General features: G+C 50.0%; 1 protein-coding gene across 1 annotated transcript in view; it reads right to left on the bottom strand.

Annotated features, from left to right (window-relative positions):
* AMACR (alpha-methylacyl-CoA racemase) overlaps nt 1-23184 on the bottom strand; it is a 54783-nt gene that overhangs the window by 10368 nt on the left and 21231 nt on the right. Inside the window, exon 4 of the mRNA XM_077281813.1 lies at nt 1070-1230. Within this exon, the coding sequence (XP_077137928.1) occupies nt 1070-1230 (161 nt within the window). The remainder of the gene's footprint in view (nt 1-1069; nt 1231-23184) is intronic.

Genomic DNA, 23184 nt, shown 5'->3' with positions numbered 1-23184 from the left:
AGACCTTCATTTATAAATTGCATCTTGTGATTACTTGTGTTATCTTTGTCTAATAGTTACATTTGTTTATTGATCTGAAACATTTAAGTGTGACAAACATGAAAAAGAATAGGAAATCAGGAAGGAACTGTATATGGTGTAATGGGCTGGAGCCCTGGACTGTATTCTGCCTCCTGTACCAGCGTGCTCTATGTGGCGGGAATAGGAGGACTCTGAGGATAAGGGAGGATACATTTTATTTTTTTATTGGGCTGGCACAAAGGTGACATTATTACTTTTTGAGGGGCCACTCGGCATTAAAGTGATTGCTCATCTCTGGGGACAATTTATTTGTTTTCTCTTTACGTAAATTAATGTATTTTGGACTAAAAAAAAATTATTTTTGCAATTGAGTCTCTTTAACAAGTTTGCACTGTTTTAGTTTTTACAGGCTCTTTAATTTCCTGCATATTCACTCTACCGTCAGAATGAGCTCGCTGACGGATTCTCAGTTGACTCATTCTGCAGCCAGTAATAGACAGTGCAACACAGAGGTTCTAAAAGGCAAACAGTGCAAAAACTTTAATAAAACCCAACTACAAGAATAACTTTTAGCCCCAAATACATGCATTTAAATAGGAAAAATGGTGAACTACTTTCTATACGAGGCACTTCAAGGTTGAATTATTTGTTTTAAGGGAGAATTCAGGGGGAATTATTACTGGTTTAGGGGGCACAATACTTGCCCCGTGTGCGGGTAACCCTGAGTGGTATTATAATCACACACTGCGCCTGTACACATCTCTGCTGCAGTATTCCAACATCTGTCCTAGCAAAGTGACTCCGGCAAAATCACAAACTCAGCTCTGCTACATCGTAATGTAAAATCCGGAATAAGGCAATTTTATATATTCAGATAATATCAAGACTAAGCTTATATAGAGGTGAACTTCCATCCCCCCCCCCCCCACATAAAAAATAAAAGTGTGGGGCATTCCTGACCTTATTATGAAGCCTAAAGAGCTGTTTCGGCTCCTAGTGGGCGGGGCAGCCTGTAGAGTTGGTCTGGCTCCTAGTGGGCGGGACTTACCATGCTAGAATCAATGACCTGCCCTCGCCCAGATCGGGTACGTTCAAACAGAGACATGACGATACCCAGAGCACACGTATAACTTCCCCCAGCAAAGTCAGCAAGCATGTTCATGGGGAAAGTTGGGTTCTCGTGTTTTTTTCCGAGTCTTGAGAGCAAACCTAGAAAATTGACAAATCAAAGAAAGTCCCTAATAATTAAATTTATGATTGAAAAAAAAAAAACTGGGCTGATATGTCAGCTGTTAATTTAGTACTTGGCTTTCCCAGACTCCTGAATGCATCCCATTTCCCTACACATCAGGGGTCTGAGAAGGTTCAGTGACAACTCTTGTGGCTAGCATTGGTCACTCAGCTTTCCTTGACCTTGGAGTATTCCTTAAAGTGACAGCACCTGATATGTACAGGTCTCCTATGTAGTCCATTAGTACAAGTCATGTATGCGTGACTCCATTCATGGACTATTCAAATAGACGTTTACTCCAAATTTTCATCAAAATGCATCAAATTGAAAGTAAAAAACACCAAATAATAATTTCCTATAGAAATAAACATACAAACTGCACTGTGTATTTACATGGAAATAAAAGAGTGGGAAGGGTTAATGATTTAAAGGGAATGCCCAGATTTACATAAAGAAAACAATCTTTGTATAAATGAAAAGTTTTACAACTTTCTGATTAAATTATGTTTAATTTGCCCATTGTTTTCAAGATCTGTGCTCACTGTCAGTGAATGAGAACACTAGGTTTTTGTTTTCATTTATGGCCGCTACCTTTGTACTAAAAGAAGCCAAGCCTGTAGCTGGGCATCATAGGAGATTATTACCGTACATGTTTGTATATACTGTAATATAATAATAGTGCAGCATAAAGTACAAGCAATCAAGCGATCGCAAGTTCTAATCCCCTTTGAAAATGTAAAAAAAAATATATAAAAAATAATGAAAAAAATATAAAGAATAAAATTCTAAAATAAATAACATACAAAAAAAATGTTGAAAAAAAAGCATAATCAGTACTACCACCATGTCTGTAAGGCTGGTTTCACACTTGCGTTTTGATCTGCAGCGTTTTCGCGCTAAAAAACGCATGCGGTTTTTTTCCTATACTTAACATTAAAAAACGCATGCGCTTTTTAGCATGCGTTTTGACACGTTTTCGGCAACGCATGCAATTTTTGACGCGTGCGTTCATTTGCAGAAATGCAACATGTAGTAATTTCTAGCGGCGTTTTTTTTGCCGCAAAAAAACGCATGCGTTTATTCGCGGCAAAAAAAAAACACATGCGTTTATTCGCGGCAAAAAAATGCATTGCTGTCTATGTAAACGCATGTGTTTTTACCGAAAAACACAAGAAAACAAGAAAAAACAAGAAAACCCTAACCCTAGCTAATTCTATTAATAGTGTGTTTTCTAGTTGATTTTGATGACTGGCAGCTGTCACACACTTCTCAGCATGCGTTTCAAAAACGCAAACGCGGGAAAAAACGCATGTAAACGCGGGAAAACGCCGCGTTTTGCTGCGGTTTTTTTTTTGGGCGCAAAAACGCATGCGTCTAAAAAACGCGTTTACATGCGTTTTTTCACCACATGCGTTTTTTTTTTAAAACGATGCAGATCAAAACACAAGTGTGAAACCAGCCTAAAAAAAACATTTTTGGTCATTTAACTTACCCCCACCATAAATGCAAAAAAAACATCATTTATAATATAAAATGGTACAAATGGACAGCTCAGCAGCAAAAAAAAAAAACAAAAAAAAAACAAGCCCTCAGGAGGCTGCATCGATGAAAAAAAAAAAAGTTAGGGGTCTCCAAAAATGGGGACGCAAACCAATTTTGTCTCGACAGTTACCGTAAGTAGGCAAAGTCATGTGACCACTAAGCTCCGCCCAGAACGGCAGTTGGAAAAGACGGAACCTAATTCAAATACAAATCGGAATGTTTTCGATTCCATTCTATAAATAACCGAAGAGTCTGTTAACCCATTCAGGACGCAGTTACTTTTATCAATCTTTATTTTTTTATTACTGTACTCTTACAGCCATCACGGCCTCACTCTAGGATTCTGGGAAGCTTCTTATAGCCTCATTGTGGGGTCATTCCTCATCGCTTATACTTTGACCCTGGGCCGAGTGTGTGTGACCCTGTTGTGCCTGTGCTACTTTATGCTTGTATGGTTCTGATCTGGTTCTGTCCCCGTTAAGAGTTCTGCCTGTCCCTCCTGTACTGCGCTGCTATCTCCGTGTATGACTCCTTGCCTACCTTCTGACTATTCTCTGCTCGCCCCTCCTGTACTGCGCTGCTATCTCCGTGTATGACTCCTTGCCTACCTTCTGACTATTCTCTGCTCGCCCCTCCTGTACTGCGCTGCTATCTCCGTGTATCACTCCTTGCCTACCTTCTGACTATTCTCTGCTCGCCCCTCCTGTACTGCGCTGCTATCTCCGTGTATGACTCCTTGCCTACCTTCTGACTATTCTCTGCTCGCCCCTCCTGTACTGCGCTGCTATCTCTGTGTATGACTCCTTGCCTACGTTGTGACTATTCTCTGCCTGTCCCTCCTGTACTGCGCTGCTATCTCCGTGTATGACTCCTTGCCTACATTCTGACTATTCTCTGCCTGTCCCTCCTGTACCGCGCTGCTATCTCCGTGTATCACTCCTTGCCTACCTTCTGACTATTCTCTGCCTGTCCGTCCTGTACTGCGCTGCTATCTCCGTGTATGACTCCTTGCCTACCTTCTGACTATTCTCTGCCTGTCCCTCCTGTACTGCGCTGCTATCTCCGTGTATCACTCCTTGCCTACATTCTGACTATTCTCTGCCTGTCCCTCCTGTACTGCGCTGCTATCTCCGTGTATGACTCCTTGTCTACCTTCTGACTATTCTCTGCCTGTCCCTCCTGTACTGCGCTGCTATCTCCGTGTATGACTCCTTGTCTACCTTCTGACTATTCTCTGCCTGTCCCTCCTGTACCGCGCTGCTATCTCCGTGTATCACTCCTTGCCTACATTCTGACTATTCTCTGCCTGCCCCTCCTGTACTGCGCTGCTATCTCAGTGTATCACTCCTTGCCTACGTTCTATTCTCTGCTCGCCCCTCCTGTACTGCGCTGCTATCTCCGTGTATCACTCCTTGCCTACCTTCTGACTATTCTCTACTCGCCCCTCCTGTACCGCGCTGCTATCTCCGTGTATCACTCCTTGCCTACCTTCTGACTATTCTCTACTCGCCCCTCCTGTACCGCGCTGCTATCTCTGTGTATGACTCCTTGTCTACATTCTGACTGTTCTCTGCCTGCCCCTCTTGTACTGCGCTGCTATCTCCGTGTATGACTCCTTGCCTACATTCTGACTATTCTCTGCCTGTCCGTCCTGTACTGCGCTGCTATCTCCGTGTATCACTCCTTGCCTACATTCTGACTATTCTCTGCCTGTCCGTCCTGTACTGCGCTGCTATCTCCGTGTATGACTCCTTGCCTACCTTCTGACTATTCTCTGCCTGTCCGTCCTGTACTGCGCTGCTATCTCCGTGTATGACTCCTTGTCTACCTTCTGACTATTCTCTGCCTGTCCCTCCTGTACTGCGCTGCTATCTCCGTGTATGACTCCTTGTCTACCTTCTGACTATTCTCTGCCTGTCCCTCCTGTACCGCGCTGCTATCTCTGTGTATGACTCCTTGTCTACATTCTGACTATTCTCTGCCTGTCCGTCCTGTACTGCGCTGCTATCTCCGTGTATGACTCCTTGCCTACATTCTGACTATTCTCTGCCTGCCCCTCCTGTACTGCGCTGCTATCTCAGTGTATCACTCCTTGCCTACGTTCTATTCTCTGCTCGCCCCTCCTGTACTGCGCTGCTATCTCCGTGTATCACTCCTTGCCTACCTTCTGACTATTCTCTACTCGCCCCTCCTGTACCGCGCTGCTATCTCTGTGTATGACTCCTTGTCTACATTCTGACTGTTCTCTGCCTGCCCCTCTTGTACTGCGCTGCTATCTCCGTGTATGACTCCTTGCCTACATTCTGACTATTCTCTGCCTGTCCGTCCTGTACTGCGCTGCTATCTCCGTGTATGACTCCTTGTCTACCTTCTGACTATTCTCTGCCTGTCCCTCCTGTACTGCGCTGCTATCTCCGTGTATCACTCCTTGCCTACATTCTGACTATTCTCTGCCTGTCCGTCCTGTACTGCGCTGCTATCTCCGTGTATCACTCCTTGCCTACATTCTGACTATTCTCTGCCTGTCCGTCCTGTACTGCGCTGCTATCTCCGTGTATGACTCCTTGCCTACATTCTGACTATTCTCTGCCTGTCCCTCCTGTACTGCGCTGCTATCTCCGTGTATGACTCCTTGCCTACATTCTGACTATTCTCTGCCTGTCCGTCCTGTACTGCGCTGCTATCACCGTGTATGACTCCTTGTCTACCTTCTGACTATTCTCTACTCGCCCCTCCTGTACTGCGCTGCTATCTCCGTGTATGACTCCTTGCCTACATTCTGACTATTCTCTGCCTGTCCGTCCTGTACTGCGCTGCTATCTCCGTGTATCACTCCTTGCCTACCTTCTGACTATTCTCTACTCGCCCCTCCTGTACCGCGCTGCTATCTCCGTGTATCACTCCTTGCCTACCTTCTGACTATTCTCTACTCGCCCCTCCTGTACCGCGCTGCTATCTCCGTGTATCACTCCTTGCCTACCTTCTGACTATTCTCTACTCGCCCCTCCTGTACCGCGCTGCTATCTCCGTGTATGACTCCTTGTCTACATTCTGACTATTCTCTGCCTGCCCCTCTTGTACTGCGCTGCTATCTCTGTGTATGACTCCTTGTCTACATTCTGACTATTCTCTGCCTGTCCCTCCTGTACTGCGCTGCTATCTCCGTGTATGACTCCTTGCCTACATTCTGACTATTCTCTGCCTGCCCCTCCTGTACTGCGCTGCTATCTCCGTGTATCACTCCTTGCCTACATTCTGACTATTCTCTGCCTGCCCCTCCTGTACTGCGCTGCTATCTCCGTGTATCACTCCTTGCCTACCTTCTGACTATTCTCTGCCTGTCCCTCCTGTACTGCGCTGCTATCTCCATGTATCACTCCTTGCCTACATTCTGACTATTCTCTGCCTGCCCCTCCTGTACTGCGCTGCTATCTCCGTGTATCACTCCTTGCCTACATTCTGACTATTCTCTGCCTGTCCCTCCTGTACTGTGCTGCTATCTCCGTGTATCACTCCTTGCCTACATTCTGACTATTCTCTGCCTGTCCCTCCTGTACTGCGCTGCTATCTCCGTGTATCACTCCTTGCCTACCTTCTGACTATTCTCTGCCTGTCCCTCCTGTACTGCGCTGCTATCTCCGTGTATCACTCCTTGCCTAAATTCTGACTATTCTCTGCCTGTCCCTCCTGTACTGCGCTGCTATCTCCGCGTATCACTCCTTGCCTACATTCTGACTATTCTCTGCCTGTCCGTCCTGTACTGCGCTGCTATCTTTGTGTATCACTCCTTGCCTACATTCTGACTATTCTCTGCTCGCCCCTCCTGTACTGCGCTGCTATCTTTGTGTATCACTCCTTGCCTACATTCTGACTATTCTCTGCTCGCCCCTCCTGTACTGCGCTGCTATCTCCGTGTATCACTCCTTGCCTACCTTCTGACTATTCTCTGCTCGTCCCTCCTGTACTGCGCTGCTATCTCCGTGTATCACTCCTTGCCTACCTTCTGACTATTCTCTGCTCGCCCCTCCTGTACTGCGCTGCTATCTCCGTGTATGACTCCTTGCCTACATTCTGACTATTCTCTGCCTGTCCCTCCTGTACTGCGCTGCTATCTCTGTGTATCACTCCTTGCCTACCTTCTGACTATTCTCTGCCTGTCCCTCCTGTACTGCGCTGCTATCTCCGTGTATCACTCCTTGCCTACCTTCTGACTATTCTCTGCCTGTCCCTCCTGTACTGCGCTGCTATCTCCGTGTATCACTCCTTGCCTACCTTCTGACTATTCTCTGCCTGTCCCTCCTGTACTGCGCTGCTATCTCCGTGTATGACTCCTTGCCTACATTCTGACTATTCTCTGCCTGCCCCTCCTGTACTGCGCTGCTATCTCCGTGTATGACTCCTTGCCTACATTCTGACTATTCTCTGCTCGCCCCTCCTGTACTGCGCTGCTATCTTTGTGTATCACTCCTTGCCTACATTCTGACTATTCTCTGCCTGCCCCTCCTGTACTGCTATCTCAGTGTATCACTCCTTGCCTACGTTCTGACTATTCTCTACTCGCCCCTCCTGTACTGCGCTGCTATCTCCGTGTATCACTCCTTGCCTACCTTCTGACTATTCTCTACTCGCCCCTCCTGTACCGCGCTGCTATCTCCGTGTATGACTCCTTGTCTACATTCTGACTATTCTCTGCCTGCCCCTCTTGTACTGCGCTGCTATCTCTGTGTATGACTCCTTGCCTACCTTCTGACTATTCTCTACTCGCCCCTCCTGTACTGCGCTGCTATCTCCGTGTATGACTCCTTGTCTACATTCTGACTATTCTCTGCCTGTCCGTCCTGTACTGCGCTGCTATCTCCGTGTATCACTCCTTGCCTACATTCTGACTATTCTCTGCTCGCCCCTCCTGTACTGCGCTGCTATCTCCGTGTATCACTCCTTGCCTACATTCTGACTATTCTCTGCCTGCCCCTCCTGTACTGCGCTGCTATCTCCGTGTATCACTCCTTGCCTACCTTCTGACTATTCTCTGCCTGTCCCTCCTGTACTGCGCTGCTATCTCCATGTATCACTCCTTGCCTACATTCTGACTATTCTCTGCCTGCCCCTCCTGTACTGCGCTGCTATCTCCGTGTATCACTCCTTGCCTACATTCTGACTATTCTCTGCCTGTCCCTCCTGTACTGCGCTGCTATCTCCGTGTATCACTCCTTGCCTACATTCTGACTATTCTCTGCCTGTCCCTCCTGTACTGCGCTGCTATCTCCGTGTATGACTCCTTGCCTACCTTCTGACTATTCTCTGCCTGCCCCTCCTGTACTGCGCTGCTATCTCCGTGTATCACTCCTTGCCTACCTTCTGACTATTCTCTGCCTGTCCCTCCTGTACTGCGCTGCTATCTTTGTGTATCACTCCTTGCCTACATTCTGACTATTCTCTGCCTGTCCCTCCTGTACTGCGCTGCTATCTCCGTGTATCACTCCTTGCCTACATTCTGACTATTCTCTGCTCGCCCCTCCTGTACTGCGCTGCTATCTCTGTGTATCACTCCTTGCCTACATTCTGACTATTCTCTGCCTGCCCCTCCTGTACTGCGCTGCTATCTCCGTGTATCACTCCTTGCCTACCTTCTGACTATTCTCTGCCTGTCCCTCCTGTACTGCGCTGCTATCTCCATGTATCACTCCTTGCCTACATTCTGACTATTCTCTGCTCGCCCCTCCTGTACTGCGCTGCTATCTCCGTGTATCACTCCTTGCCTACCTTCTGACTATTCTCTGCCTGCCCCTCCTGTACTGCGCTGCTATCTCCGTGTATCACTCCTTGCCTACATTCTGACTATTCTCTGCCTGTCCCTCCTGTACTGCGCTGCTATCTCCGTGTATCACTCCTTGCCTACATTCTGACTATTCTCTGCCTGTCCCTCCTGTACTGCGCTGCTATCTCCGTGTATCACTCCTTGCCTACATTCTAACTATTCTCTACTCGCCCCTCCTGTACTGCGCTGCTATCTCCGTGTATGACTCCTTGCCTACATTCTGACTATTCTCTGCCTGCCCCTCCTGTACTGCGCTGCTATCTCCGTGTATCACTCCTTGCCTACCTTCTGACTATTCTCTGCCTGCCCCTCCTGTACTGCGCTGCTATCTCCGTGTATCACTCCTTGCCTACATTCTGACTATTCTCTGCCTGTCCCTCCTGTACTGCGCTGCTATCTCCGTGTATGACTCCTTGCCTACCTTCTGACTATTCTCTGCCTGCCCCTCCTGTACTGCGCTGCTATCTCCGTGTATCACTCCTTGCCTACCTTCTGACTATTCTCTGCCTGTCCCTCCTGTACTGCGCTGCTATCTTTGTGTATCACTCCTTGCCTACCTTCTGACTATTCTCTGCCTGTCCCTCCTGTACTGCGCTGCTATCTCCGTGTATCACTCCTTGCCTACATTCTGACTATTCTCTGCCTGTCCCTCCTGTACTGCGCTGCTATCTCCGTGTATCACTCCTTGCCTACATTCTGACTATTCTCTGCCTGCCCCTCCTGTACTGCGCTGCTATCTCCGTGTATCACTCCTTGCCTACCTTCTGACTATTCTCTACTCGCCCCTCCTGTACTGCGCTGCTATCTCCATGTATCACTCCTTGCCTACATTCTGACTATTCTCTGCTCGCCCCTCCTGTACTGCGCTGCTATCTCTGTGTATGACTCCTTGCCTACATTCTGACTATTCTCTGCCTGTCCCTCCTGTACTGCGCTGCTATCTCCGTGTATGACTCCTTGCCTACATTCTGACTATTCTCTGCCTGTCCCTCCTGTACTGCGCTGCTATCTTTGTGTATCACTCCTTGCCTACATTCTGACTATTCTCTGCCTGTCCCTCCTGTACTGCGCTGCTATCTCCGTGTATCACTCCTTGTCTACATTCTGACTATTCTCTGCCTGTCCGTCCTGTACTGCGCTGCTATCTCCGTGTATCACTCCTTGCCTACCTTCTGACTATTCTCTGCTCGCCCCTCCTGTACTGCGCTGCTATCTTTGTGTATCACTCCTTGCCTACCTTCTGACTATTCTCTGCCTGTCCGTCCTGTACTGCGCTGCTATCTCCGTGTATGACTCCTTGTCTACCTTCTGACTATTCTCTGCCTGTCCCTCCTGTACTGCGCTGCTATCTCCGTGTATCACTCCTTGCCTACATTCTGACTATTCTCTGCCTGTCCCTCCTGTACTGCGCTGCTATCTTTGTGTATCACTCCTTGCCTACATTCTGACTATTCTCTGCCTGTCCCTCCTGTACTGCGCTGCTATCTCCGTGTATCACTCCTTGTCTACATTCTGACTATTCTCTGCCTGTCCGTCCTGTACTGCGCTGCTATCTCCGTGTATCACTCCTTGCCTACCTTCTGACTATTCTCTGCTCGCCCCTCCTGTACTGCGCTGCTATCTTTGTGTATCACTCCTTGCCTACCTTCTGACTATTCTCTGCCTGTCCGTCCTGTACTGCGCTGCTATCTCCGTGTATGACTCCTTGTCTACCTTCTGACTATTCTCTGCCTGTCCCTCCTGTACTGCGCTGCTATCTCCGTGTATCACTCCTTGCCTACATTCTGACTATTCTCTGCCTGTCCCTCCTGTACTGCGCTGCTATCTCCGTGTATCACTCCTTGCCTACATTCTGACTATTCTCTGCTCGCCCCTCCTGTACTGCGCTGCTATCTTTGTGTATCACTCCTTGCCTACATTCTGACTATTCTCTGCTCGCCCCTCCTGTACTGCGCTGCTATCTTTGTGTATCACTCCTTGCCTACATTCTGACTATTCTCTGCCTGTCCCTCCTGTACTGCGCTGCTATCTCCGTGTATCACTCCTTGCCTACATTCTGACTATTCTCTGCTCGCCCCTCCTGTACTGCGCTGCTATCTCCGTGTATGACTCCTTGCCTACCTTCTGACTATTCTCTGCTCGCCCCTCCTGTACTGCGCTGCTATCTCTGTGTATCACTCCTTGCCTACATTCTGACTATTCTCTGCCTGTCCCTCCTGTACTGCGCTGCTATCTCCGTGTATCACTCCTTGCCTACATTCTGACTATTCTCTGCTCGCCCCTCCTGTACCGCGCTGCTATCTCCGTGTATCACTCCTTGCCTACCTTCTGACTATTCTCTGCCTGCCCCTCCTGTACTGCGCTGCTATCTCCGTGTATCACTCCTTGCCTACATTCTGACTATTCTCTGCCTGTCCCTCCTGTACTGCGCTGCTATCTCCGTGTATCACTCCTTGCCTACATTCTGACTATTCTCTGCCTGTCCCTCCTGTACTGCGCTGCTATCTCCGTGTATCACTCCTTGCCTACATTCTGACTATTCTCTGCCTGTCCCTCCTGTACTGCGCTGCTATCTCCGTGTATCACTCCTTGCCTACATTCTAACTATTCTCTACTCGCCCCTCCTGTACTGCGCTGCTATCTCCGTGTATGACTCCTTGCCTACATTCTGACTATTCTCTGCCTGCCCCTCCTGTACTGCGCTGCTATCTCCGTGTATCACTCCTTGCCTACCTTCTGACTATTCTCTGCCTGTCCCTCCTGTACTGCGCTGCTATCTTTGTGTATCACTCCTTGCCTACATTCTGACTATTCTCTGCCTGTCCCTCCTGTACTGCGCTGCTATCTCCGTGTATCACTCCTTGCCTACATTCTGACTATTCTCTGCTCGCCCCTCCTGTACTGCGCTGCTATCTCTGTGTATCACTCCTTGCCTACATTCTGACTATTCTCTGCCTGCCCCTCCTGTACTGCGCTGCTATCTCCGTGTATCACTCCTTGCCTACCTTCTGACTATTCTCTGCCTGTCCCTCCTGTACTGCGCTGCTATCTCCATGTATCACTCCTTGCCTACATTCTGACTATTCTCTGCTCGCCCCTCCTGTACTGCGCTGCTATCTCCGTGTATCCCTCCTTGCCTACCTTCTGACTATTCTCTGCCTGCCCCTCCTGTACTGCGCTGCTATCTCCGTGTATCACTCCTTGCCTACATTCTGACTATTCTCTGCCTGTCCCTCCTGTACTGCGCTGCTATCTCCGTGTATCACTCCTTGCCTACATTCTGACTATTCTCTGCCTGTCCCTCCTGTACTGCGCTGCTATCTCCGTGTATCACTCCTTGCCTACATTCTAACTATTCTCTACTCGCCCCTCCTGTACTGCGCTGCTATCTCCGTGTATGACTCCTTGCCTACATTCTGACTATTCTCTGCCTGCCCCTCCTGTACTGCGCTGCTATCTCCGTGTATCACTCCTTGCCTACCTTCTGACTATTCTCTGCCTGCCCCTCCTGTACTGCGCTGCTATCTCCGTGTATCACTCCTTGCCTACATTCTGACTATTCTCTGCCTGTCCCTCCTGTACTGCGCTGCTATCTCCGTGTATGACTCCTTGCCTACCTTCTGACTATTCTCTGCCTGCCCCTCCTGTACTGCGCTGCTATCTCCGTGTATCACTCCTTGCCTACCTTCTGACTATTCTCTGCCTGTCCCTCCTGTACTGCGCTGCTATCTTTGTGTATCACTCCTTGCCTACCTTCTGACTATTCTCTGCCTGTCCCTCCTGTACTGCGCTGCTATCTCCGTGTATCACTCCTTGCCTACATTCTGACTATTCTCTGCCTGTCCCTCCTGTACTGCGCTGCTATCTTTGTGTATCACTCCTTGCCTACATTCTGACTATTCTCTGCTCGCCCCTCCTGTACTGCGCTGCTATCTCTGTGTATGACTCCTTGCCTACATTCTGACTATTCTCTGCCTGTCCCTCCTGTACTGCGCTGCTATCTCCGTGTATGACTCCTTGCCTACATTCTGACTATTCTCTGCCTGTCCCTCCTGTACTGCGCTGCTATCTTTGTGTATCACTCCTAGCCTACATTCTGACTATTCTCTGCCTGTCCCTCCTGTACTGCGCTGCTATCTCCGTGTATCACTCCTTGTCTACATTCTGACTATTCTCTGCCTGTCCGTCCTGTACTGCGCTGCTATCTCCGTGTATCACTCCTTGCCTACCTTCTGACTATTCTCTGCTCGCCCCTCCTGTACTGCGCTGCTATCTTTGTGTATCACTCCTTGCCTACCTTCTGACTATTCTCTGCCTGTCCGTCCTGTACTGCGCTGCTATCTCCGTGTATCACTCCTTGCCTACATTCTGACTATTCTCTGCTCGCCCCTCCTGTACTGCGCTGCTATCTTTGTGTATCACTCCTTGCCTACATTCTGACTATTCTCTGCTCGCCTCTCCTGTACTGCGCTGCTATCTTTGTGTATCACTCCTTGCCTACATTCTGACTATTCTCTGCCTGTCCCTCCTGTACTGCGCTGCTATCTCCGTGTATCACTCCTTGCCTACATTCTGACTATTCTCTGCTCGCCCCTCCTGTACTGCGCTGCTATCTCCGTGTATGACTCCTTGCCTACCTTCTGACTATTCTCTGCTCGCCCCTCCTGTACTGCGCTGCTATCTCTGTGTATCACTCCTTGCCTACATTCTGACTATTCTCTGCCTGTCCCTCCTGTACTGCGCTGCTATCTCCGTGTATGACTCCTTGTCTACATTCTGACTGTTCTCTGCCTGCCCCTCTTGTACTGCGCTGCTATCTCCGTGTATGACTCCTTGCCTACATTCTGACTATTCTCTGCCTGTCCGTCCTGTACTGCGCTGCTATCTCCGTGTATCACTCCTTGCCTACATTCTGACTATTCTCTGCCTGTCCGTCCTGTACTGCGCTGCTATCTCCGTGTATGACTCCTTGCCTACCTTCTGACTATTCTCTGCCTGTCCCTCCTGTACTGCGCTGCTATCTCCGTGTATCACTCCTTGCCTACATTCTGACTATTCTCTGCCTGTCCCTCCTGTACTGCGCTGCTATCTCCGTGTATGACTCCTTGTCTACCTTCTGACTATTCTCTGCCTGTCCCTCCTGTACTGCGCTGCTATCTCCGTGTATGACTCCTTGTCTACCTTCTGACTATTCTCTGCCTGTCCCTCCTGTACCGCGCTGCTATCTCTGTGTATGACTCCTTGTCTACATTCTGACTATTCTCTGCCTGTCCGTCCTGTACTGCGCTGCTATCTCCGTGTATGACTCCTTGCCTACATTCTGACTATTCTCTGCCTGCCCCTCCTGTACTGCGCTGCTATCTCAGTGTATCACTCCTTGCCTACGTTCTATTCTCTGCTCGCCCCTCCTGTACTGCGCTGCTATCTCCGTGTATCACTCCTTGCCTACCTTCTGACTATTCTCTACTCGCCCCTCCTGTACCGCGCTGCTATCTCCGTGTATCACTCCTTGCCTACCTTCTGACTATTCTCTACTCGCCCCTCCTGTACCGCGCTGCTATCTCTGTGTATGACTCCTTGTCTACATTCTGACTGTTCTCTGCCTGCCCCTCTTGTACTGCGCTGCTATCTCCGTGTATGACTCCTTGCCTACATTCTGACTATTCTCTGCCTGTCCGTCCTGTACTGCGCTGCTATCTCCGTGTATGACTCCTTGTCTACCTTCTGACTATTCTCTGCCTGTCCCTCCTGTACTGCGCTGCTATCTCCGTGTATCACTCCTTGCCTACATTCTGACTATTCTCTGCCTGTCCGTCCTGTACTGCGCTGCTATCTCCGTGTATCACTCCTTGCCTACATTCTGACTATTCTCTGCCTGTCCGTCCTGTACTGCGCTGCTATCTCCGTGTATGACTCCTTGCCTACATTCTGACTATTCTCTGCCTGTCCCTCCTGTACTGCGCTGCTATCTCCGTGTATGACTCCTTGCCTACATTCTGACTATTCTCTGCCTGTCCGTCCTGTACTGCGCTGCTATCACCGTGTATGACTCCTTGTCTACCTTCTGACTATTCTCTACTCGCCCCTCCTGTACTGCGCTGCTATCTCCGTGTATGACTCCTTGCCTACATTCTGACTATTCTCTGCCTGTCCGTCCTGTACTGCGCTGCTATCTCCGTGTATCACTCCTTGCCTACCTTCTGACTATTCTCTACTCGCCCCTCCTGTACCGCGCTGCTATCTCCGTGTATCACTCCTTGCCTACCTTCTGACTATTCTCTACTCGCCCCTCCTGTACCGCGCTGCTATCTCCGTGTATCACTCCTTGCCTACCTTCTGACTATTCTCTACTCGCCCCTCCTGTACCGCGCTGCTATCTCCGTGTATGACTCCTTGTCTACATTCTGACTATTCTCTGCCTGCCCCTCTTGTACTGCGCTGCTATCTCTGTGTATGACTCCTTGTCTACATTCTGACTATTCTCTGCCTGTCCCTCCTGTACTGCGCTGCTATCTCCGTGTATGACTCCTTGCCTACATTCTGACTATTCTCTGCCTGCCCCTCCTGTACTGCGCTGCTATCTCCGTGTATCACTCCTTGCCTACATTCTGACTATTCTCTGCCTGCCCCTCTTGTACTGCGCTGCTATCTCTGTGTATGACTCCTTGTCTACATTCTGACTATTCTCTGCCTGTCCCTCCTGTACTGCGCTGCTATCTCCGTGTATGACTCCTTGCCTACATTCTGACTATTCTCTGCCTGCCCCTCCTGTACTGCGCTGCTATCTCCGTGTATCACTCCTTGCCTACATTCTGACTATTCTCTGCCTGCCCCTCCTGTACTGCGCTGCTATCTCCGTGTATCACTCCTTGCCTACCTTCTGACTATTCTCTGCCTGTCCCTCCTGTACTGCGCTGCTATCTCCATGTATCACTCCTTGCCTACATTCTGACTATTCTCTGCCTGCCCCTCCTGTACTGCGCTGCTATCTCCGTGTATCACTCCTTGCCTACATTCTGACTATTCTCTGCCTGTCCCTCCTGTACTGTGCTGCTATCTCCGTGTATCACTCCTTGCCTACATTCTGACTATTCTCTGCCTGTCCCTCCTGTACTGCGCTGCTATCTCCGTGTATCACTCCTTGCCTACCTTCTGACTATTCTCTGCCTGTCCCTCCTGTACTGCGCTGCTATCTCCGTGTATCACTCCTTGCCTAAATTCTGACTATTCTCTGCCTGTCCCTCCTGTACTGCGCTGCTATCTCCGCGTATCACTCCTTGCCTACATTCTGACTATCCGTCCTGTACTGCGCTGCTATCTTTGTGTATCACTCCTTGCCTACATTCTGACTATTCTCTGCTCGCCCCTCCTGTACTGCGCTGCTATCTTTGTGTATCACTCCTTGCCTACATTCTGACTATTCTCTGCTCGCCCCTCCTGTACTGCGCTGCTATCTCCGTGTATCACTCCTTGCCTACCTTCTGACTATTCTCTGCTCGTCCCTCCTGTACTGCGCTGCTATCTCCGTGTATCACTCCTTGCCTACCTTCTGACTATTCTCTGCTCGCCCCTCCTGTACTGCGCTGCTATCTCCGTGTATGACTCCTTGCCTACATTCTGACTATTCTCTGCCTGTCCCTCCTGTACTGCGCTGCTATCTCTGTGTATCACTCCTTGCCTACCTTCTGACTATTCTCTGCCTGTCCCTCCTGTACTGCGCTGCTATCTCCGTGTATCACTCCTTGCCTACCTTCTGACTATTCTCTGCCTGTCCCTCCTGTACTGCGCTGCTATCTCCGTGTATCACTCCTTGCCTACCTTCTGACTATTCTCTGCCTGTCCCTCCTGTACTGCGCTGCTATCTCCGTGTATGACTCCTTGCCTACATTCTGACTATTCTCTGCCTGCCCCTCCTGTACTGCGCTGCTATCTCCGTGTATGACTCCTTGCCTACATTCTGACTATTCTCTGCTCGCCCCTCCTGTACTGCGCTGCTATCTTTGTGTATCACTCCTTGCCTACATTCTGACTATTCTCTGCCTGCCCCTCCTGTACTGCTATCTCAGTGTATCACTCCTTGCCTACGTTCTGACTATTCTCTACTCGCCCCTCCTGTACTGCGCTGCTATCTCCGTGTATCACTCCTTGCCTACCTTCTGACTATTCTCTACTCGCCCCTCCTGTACTGCGCTGCTATCTCCGTGTATGACTCCTTGTCTACATTCTGACTATTCTCTGCCTGCCCCTCTTGTACTGCGCTGCTATCTCTGTGTATGACTCCTTGCCTACCTTCTGACTATTCTCTACTCGCCCCTCCTGTACTGCGCTGCTATCTCCGTGTATGACTCCTTGTCTACATTCTGACTATTCTCTGCCTGTCCGTCCTGTACTGCGCTGCTATCTCCGTGTATCACTCCTTGCCTACATTCTGACTATTCTCTGCTCGCCCCTCCTGTACTGCGCTGCTATCTCCGTGTATCACTCCTTGCCTACATTCTGACTATTCTCTGCCTGCCCCTCCTGTACTGCGCTGCTATCTCCGTGTATCACTCCTTGCCTACATTCTGACTATTCTCTGCCTGCCCCTCCTGTACTGCGCTGCTATCTCCGTGTATCACTCCTTGTCTACCTTCTGACTATTCTCTGCCTGTCCCTCCTGTACTGCGCTGCTATCTCCATGTATCACTCCTTGCCTACATTCTGACTATTCTCTGCCTGCCCCTCCTGTACTGCGCTGCTATCTCCGTGTATCACTCCTTGCCTACATTCTGACTATTCTCTGCCTGTCCCTCCTGTACTGCGCTGCTATCTCCGTGTATCACTCCTTGCCTACATTCTGACTATTCTCTGCCTGTCCCTCCTGTACTGCGCTGCTATCTCCGTGTATGACTCCTTGCCTACCTTCTGACTATTCTCTGCCTGCCCCTCCTGTACTGCGCTGCTATCTCCGTGTATCACTCCTTGCCTACCTTCTGACTATTCTCTGCCTGTCCCTCCTGTACTGCGCTGCTATCTTTGTGTATCACTCCTTGCCTACATTCTGACTATTCTCTGCCTGTCCCTCCTGTACTGCGCTGCTATCTCCGTGTATCACTCCTTGCCTACATTCTGACTATTCTCTGCTCGCCCCTCCTGTACTGCGCTGCTATCTCTGTGTATCACTCCTTGCCTACATTCTGACTATTCTCTGCCTGCCCCTCCTGTACTGCGCTGCTATCTCCGTGTATCACTCCTTGCCTACCTTCTGACTATTCTCTGCCTGTCCCTCCTGTACTGCGCTGCTATCTCCATGTATCACTCCTTGCCTACATTCTGACTATTCTCTGCTCGCCCCTCCTGTACTGCGCTGCTATCTCCGTGTATCACTCCTTGCCTACCTTCTGACTATTCTCTGCCTGCCCCTCCTGTACTGCGCTGCTATCTCCGTGTATCACTCCTTGCCTACATTCTGACTATTCTCTGCCTGTCCCTCCTGTACTGCGCTGCTATCTCCGTGTATCACTCCTTGCCTACATTCTGACTATTCTCTGCCTGTCCCTCCTGTACTGCGCTGCTATCTCCGTGTATCACTCCTTGCCTACATTCTAACTATTCTCTACTCGCCCCTCCTGTACTGCGCTGCTATCTCCGTGTATGACTCCTTGCCTACATTCTGACTATTCTCTGCCTGCCCCTCCTGTACTGCGCTGCTATCTCCGTGTATCACTCCTTGCCTACCTTCTGACTATTCTCTGCCTGCCCCTCCTGTACTGCGCTGCTATCTCCGTGTATCACTCCTTGCCTACATTCTGACTATTCTCTGCCTGTCCCTCCTGTACTGCGCTGCTATCTCCGTGTATGACTCCTTGCCTACCTTCTGACTATTCTCTGCCTGCCCCTCCTGTACTGCGCTGCTATCTCCGTGTATCACTCCTTGCCTACCTTCTGACTATTCTCTGCCTGTCCCTCCTGTACTGCGCTGCTATCTTTGTGTATCACTCCTTGCCTACCTTCTGACTATTCTCTGCCTGTCCCTCCTGTACTGCGCTGCTATCTCCGTGTATCACTCCTTGCCTACATTCTGACTATTCTCTGCCTGTCCCTCCTGTACTGCGCTGCTATCTTTGTGTATCACTCCTTGCCTACATTCTGACTATTCTCTGCTCGCCCCTCCTGTACTGCGCTGCTATCTCTGTGTATGACTCCTTGCCTACATTCTGACTATTCTCTGCCTGTCCCTCCTGTACTGCGCTGCTATCTCCGTGTATGACTCCTTGCCTACATTCTGACTATTCTCTGCCTGTCCCTCCTGTACTGCGCTGCTATCTTTGTGTATCACTCCTTGCCTACATTCTGACTATTCTCTGCCTGTCCCTCCTGTACTGCGCTGCTATCTCCGTGTATCACTCCTTGTCTACATTCTGACTATTCTCTGCCTGTCCGTCCTGTACTGCGCTGCTATCTCCGTGTATCACTCCTTGCCTACCTTCTGACTATTCTCTGCTCGCCCCTCCTGTACTGCGCTGCTATCTTTGTGTATCACTCCTTGCCTACCTTCTGACTATTCTCTGCCTGTCCGTCCTGTACTGCGCTGCTATCTCCGTGTATGACTCCTTGTCTACCTTCTGACTATTCTCTGCCTGTCCCTCCTGTACTGCGCTGCTATCTCCGTGTATCACTCCTTGCCTACATTCTGACTATTCTCTGCCTGTCCCTCCTGTACTGCGCTGCTATCTCCGTGTATCACTCCTTGTCTACATTCTGACTATTCTCTGCCTGTCCGTCCTGTACTGCGCTGCTATCTCCGTGTATCACTCCTTGCCTACCTTCTGACTATTCTCTGCTCGCCCCTCCTGTACTGCGCTGCTATCTTTGTGTATCACTCCTTGCCTACCTTCTGACTATTCTCTGCCTGTCCGTCCTGTACTGCGCTGCTATCTCCGTGTATGACTCCTTGTCTACCTTCTGACTATTCTCTGCCTGTCCCTCCTGTACTGCGCTGCTATCTTTGTGTATCACTCCTTGCCTACATTCTGACTATTCTCTGCTCGCCCCTCCTGTACTGCGCTGCTATCTTTGTGTATCACTCCTTGCCTACATTCTGACTATTCTCTGCTCGCCCCTCCTGTACTGCGCTGCTATCTTTGTGTATCACTCCTTGCCTACATTCTGACTATTCTCTGCCTGTCCCTCCTGTACTGCGCTGCTATCTCCGTGTATCACTCCTTGCCTACATTCTGACTATTCTCTGCTCGCCCCTCCTGTACTGCGCTGCTATCTCCGTGTATGACTCCTTGCCTACCTTCTGACTATTCTCTGCTCGCCCCTCCTGTACTGCGCTGCTATCTCTGTGTATCACTCCTTGCCTACATTCTGACTATTCTCTGCCTGTCCCTCCTGTACTGCGCTGCTATCTCCGTGTATCACTCCTTGCCTACATTCTGACTATTCTCTGCTCGCCCCTCCTGTACCGCGCTGCTATCTCCGTGTATGACTCCTTGTCTACATTCTGACTATTCTCTGCCTGCCCCTCTTGTACTGCGCTGCTATCTCCGTGTATCACTCCTTGCCTACCTTCTGACTATTCTCTGCCTGCCCCTCCTGTACTGCGCTGCTATCTCCGTGTATCACTCCTTGCCTACATTCTGACTATTCTCTGCCTGTCCCTCCTGTACTGCGCTGCTATCTCCGTGTATCACTCCTTGCCTACATTCTGACTATTCTCTGCCTGTCCCTCCTGTACTGCGCTGCTATCTCCGTGTATCACTCCTTGCCTACATTCTGACTATTCTCTGCCTGTCCCTCCTGTACTGCGCTGCTATCTCCGTGTATCACTCCTTGCCTACATTCTAACTATTCTCTACTCGCCCCTCCTGTACTGCGCTGCTATCTCCGTGTATGACTCCTTGCCTACATTCTGACTATTCTCTGCCTGCCCCTCCTGTACTGCGCTGCTATCTCCGTGTATCACTCCTTGCCTACCTTCTGACTATTCTCTGCCTGTCCCTCCTGTACTGCGCTGCTATCTTTGTGTATCACTCCTTGCCTACATTCTGACTATTCTCTGCCTGTCCCTCCTGTACTGCGCTGCTATCTCCGTGTATCACTCCTTGCCTACATTCTGACTATTCTCTGCTCGCCCCTCCTGTACTGCGCTGCTATCTCTGTGTATCACTCCTTGCCTACATTCTGACTATTCTCTGCCTGCCCCTCCTGTACTGCGCTGCTATCTCCGTGTATCACTCCTTGCCTACCTTCTGACTATTCTCTGCCTGTCCCTCCTGTACTGCGCTGCTATCTCCATGTATCACTCCTTGCCTACATTCTGACTATTCTCTGCTCGCCCCTCCTGTACTGCGCTGCTATCTCCGTGTATCCCTCCTTGCCTACCTTCTGACTATTCTCTGCCTGCCCCTCCTGTACTGCGCTGCTATCTCCGTGTATCACTCCTTGCCTACATTCTGACTATTCTCTGCCTGTCCCTCCTGTACTGCGCTGCTATCTCCGTGTATCACTCCTTGCCTACATTCTGACTATTCTCTGCCTGTCCCTCCTGTACTGCGCTGCTATCTCCGTGTATCACTCCTTGCCTACATTCTAACTATTCTCTACTCGCCCCTCCTGTACTGCGCTGCTATCTCCGTGTATGACTCCTTGCCTACATTCTGACTATTCTCTGCCTGCCCCTCCTGTACTGCGCTGCTATCTCCGTGTATCACTCCTTGCCTACCTTCTGACTATTCTCTGCCTGCCCCTCCTGTACTGCGCTGCTATCTCCGTGTATCACTCCTTGCCTACATTCTGACTATTCTCTGCCTGTCCCTCCTGTACTGCGCTGCTATCTCCGTGTATGACTCCTTGCCTACCTTCTGACTATTCTCTGCCTGCCCCTCCTGTACTGCGCTGCTATCTCCGTGTATCACTCCTTGCCTACCTTCTGACTATTCTCTGCCTGTCCCTCCTGTACTGCGCTGCTATCTTTGTGTATCACTCCTTGCCTACCTTCTGACTATTCTCTGCCTGTCCCTCCTGTACTGCGCTGCTATCTCCGTGTATCACTCCTTGCCTACATTCTGACTATTCTCTGCCTGTCCCTCCTGTACTGCGCTGCTATCTTTGTGTATCACTCCTTGCCTACATTCTGACTATTCTCTGCTCGCCCCTCCTGTACTGCGCTGCTATCTCTGTGTATGACTCCTTGCCTACATTCTGACTATTCTCTGCCTGTCCCTCCTGTACTGCGCTGCTATCTCCGTGTATGACTCCTTGCCTACATTCTGACTATTCTCTGCCTGTCCCTCCTGTACTGCGCTGCTATCTTTGTGTATCACTCCTAGCCTACATTCTGACTATTCTCTGCCTGTCCCTCCTGTACTGCGCTGCTATCTCCGTGTATCACTCCTTGTCTACATTCTGACTATTCTCTGCCTGTCCGTCCTGTACTGCGCTGCTATCTCCGTGTATCACTCCTTGCCTACCTTCTGACTATTCTCTGCTCGCCCCTCCTGTACTGCGCTGCTATCTTTGTGTATCACTCCTTGCCTACCTTCTGACTATTCTCTGCCTGTCCGTCCTGTACTGCGCTGCTATCTCCGTGTATGACTCCTTGTCTACCTTCTGACTATTCTCTGCCTGTCCCTCCTGTACTGCGCTGCTATCTCCGTGTATCACTCCTTGCCTACATTCTGACTATTCTCTGCCTGTCCCTCCTGTACTGCGCTGCTATCTCCGTGTATCACTCCTTGCCTACATTCTGACTATTCTCTGCTCGCCCCTCCTGTACTGCGCTGCTATCTTTGTGTATCACTCCTTGCCTACATTCTGACTATTCTCTGCTCGCCTCTCCTGTACTGCGCTGCTATCTTTGTGTATCACTCCTTGCCTACATTCTGACTATTCTCTGCCTGTCCCTCCTGTACTGCGCTGCTATCTCCGTGTATCACTCCTTGCCTACATTCTGACTATTCTCTGCTCGCCCCTCCTGTACTGCGCTGCTATCTCCGTGTATGACTCCTTGCCTACCTTCTGACTATTCTCTGCTCGCCCCTCCTGTACTGCGCTGCTATCTCTGTGTATCACTCCTTGCCTACATTCTGACTATTCTCTGCCTGTCCCTCCTGTACTGCGCTGCTATCTCCGTGTATCACTCCTTGCCTACATTCTGACTATTCTCTGCTCGCCCCTCCTGTACCGCGCTGCTATCTCCGTGTATGACTCCTTGTCTACATTCTGACTATTCTCTGCCTGCCCCTCTTGTACTGCGCTGCTATCTCCGTGTATCACTCCTTGCCTACCTTCTGACTATTCTCTGCCTGCCCCTCCTGTACTGCGCTGCTATCTCCGTGTATCACTCCTTGCCTACATTCTGACTATTCTCTGCCTGTCCCTCCTGTACTGCGCTGCTATCTCCGTGTATGACTCCTTGCCTACCTTCTGACTATTCTCTGCTCGCCCCTCCTGTACTGCGCTGCTATCTCCGTGTATGACTCCTTGCCTACATTCTGACTATTCTCTGCCTGCCCCTCCTGTACTGCGCTGCTATCTCCGTGTATCACTCCTTGCCTACATTCTGACTATTCTCTGCCTGTCCCTC

Source organism: Ranitomeya variabilis, chromosome 1 (assembly GCF_051348905.1).
Source record: "Ranitomeya variabilis isolate aRanVar5 chromosome 1, aRanVar5.hap1, whole genome shotgun sequence".
NCBI classification, from domain to species: domain Eukaryota; kingdom Metazoa; phylum Chordata; class Amphibia; order Anura; family Dendrobatidae; genus Ranitomeya; species Ranitomeya variabilis.
This window is presented reverse-complemented; position numbering and strand designations above follow the sequence as displayed.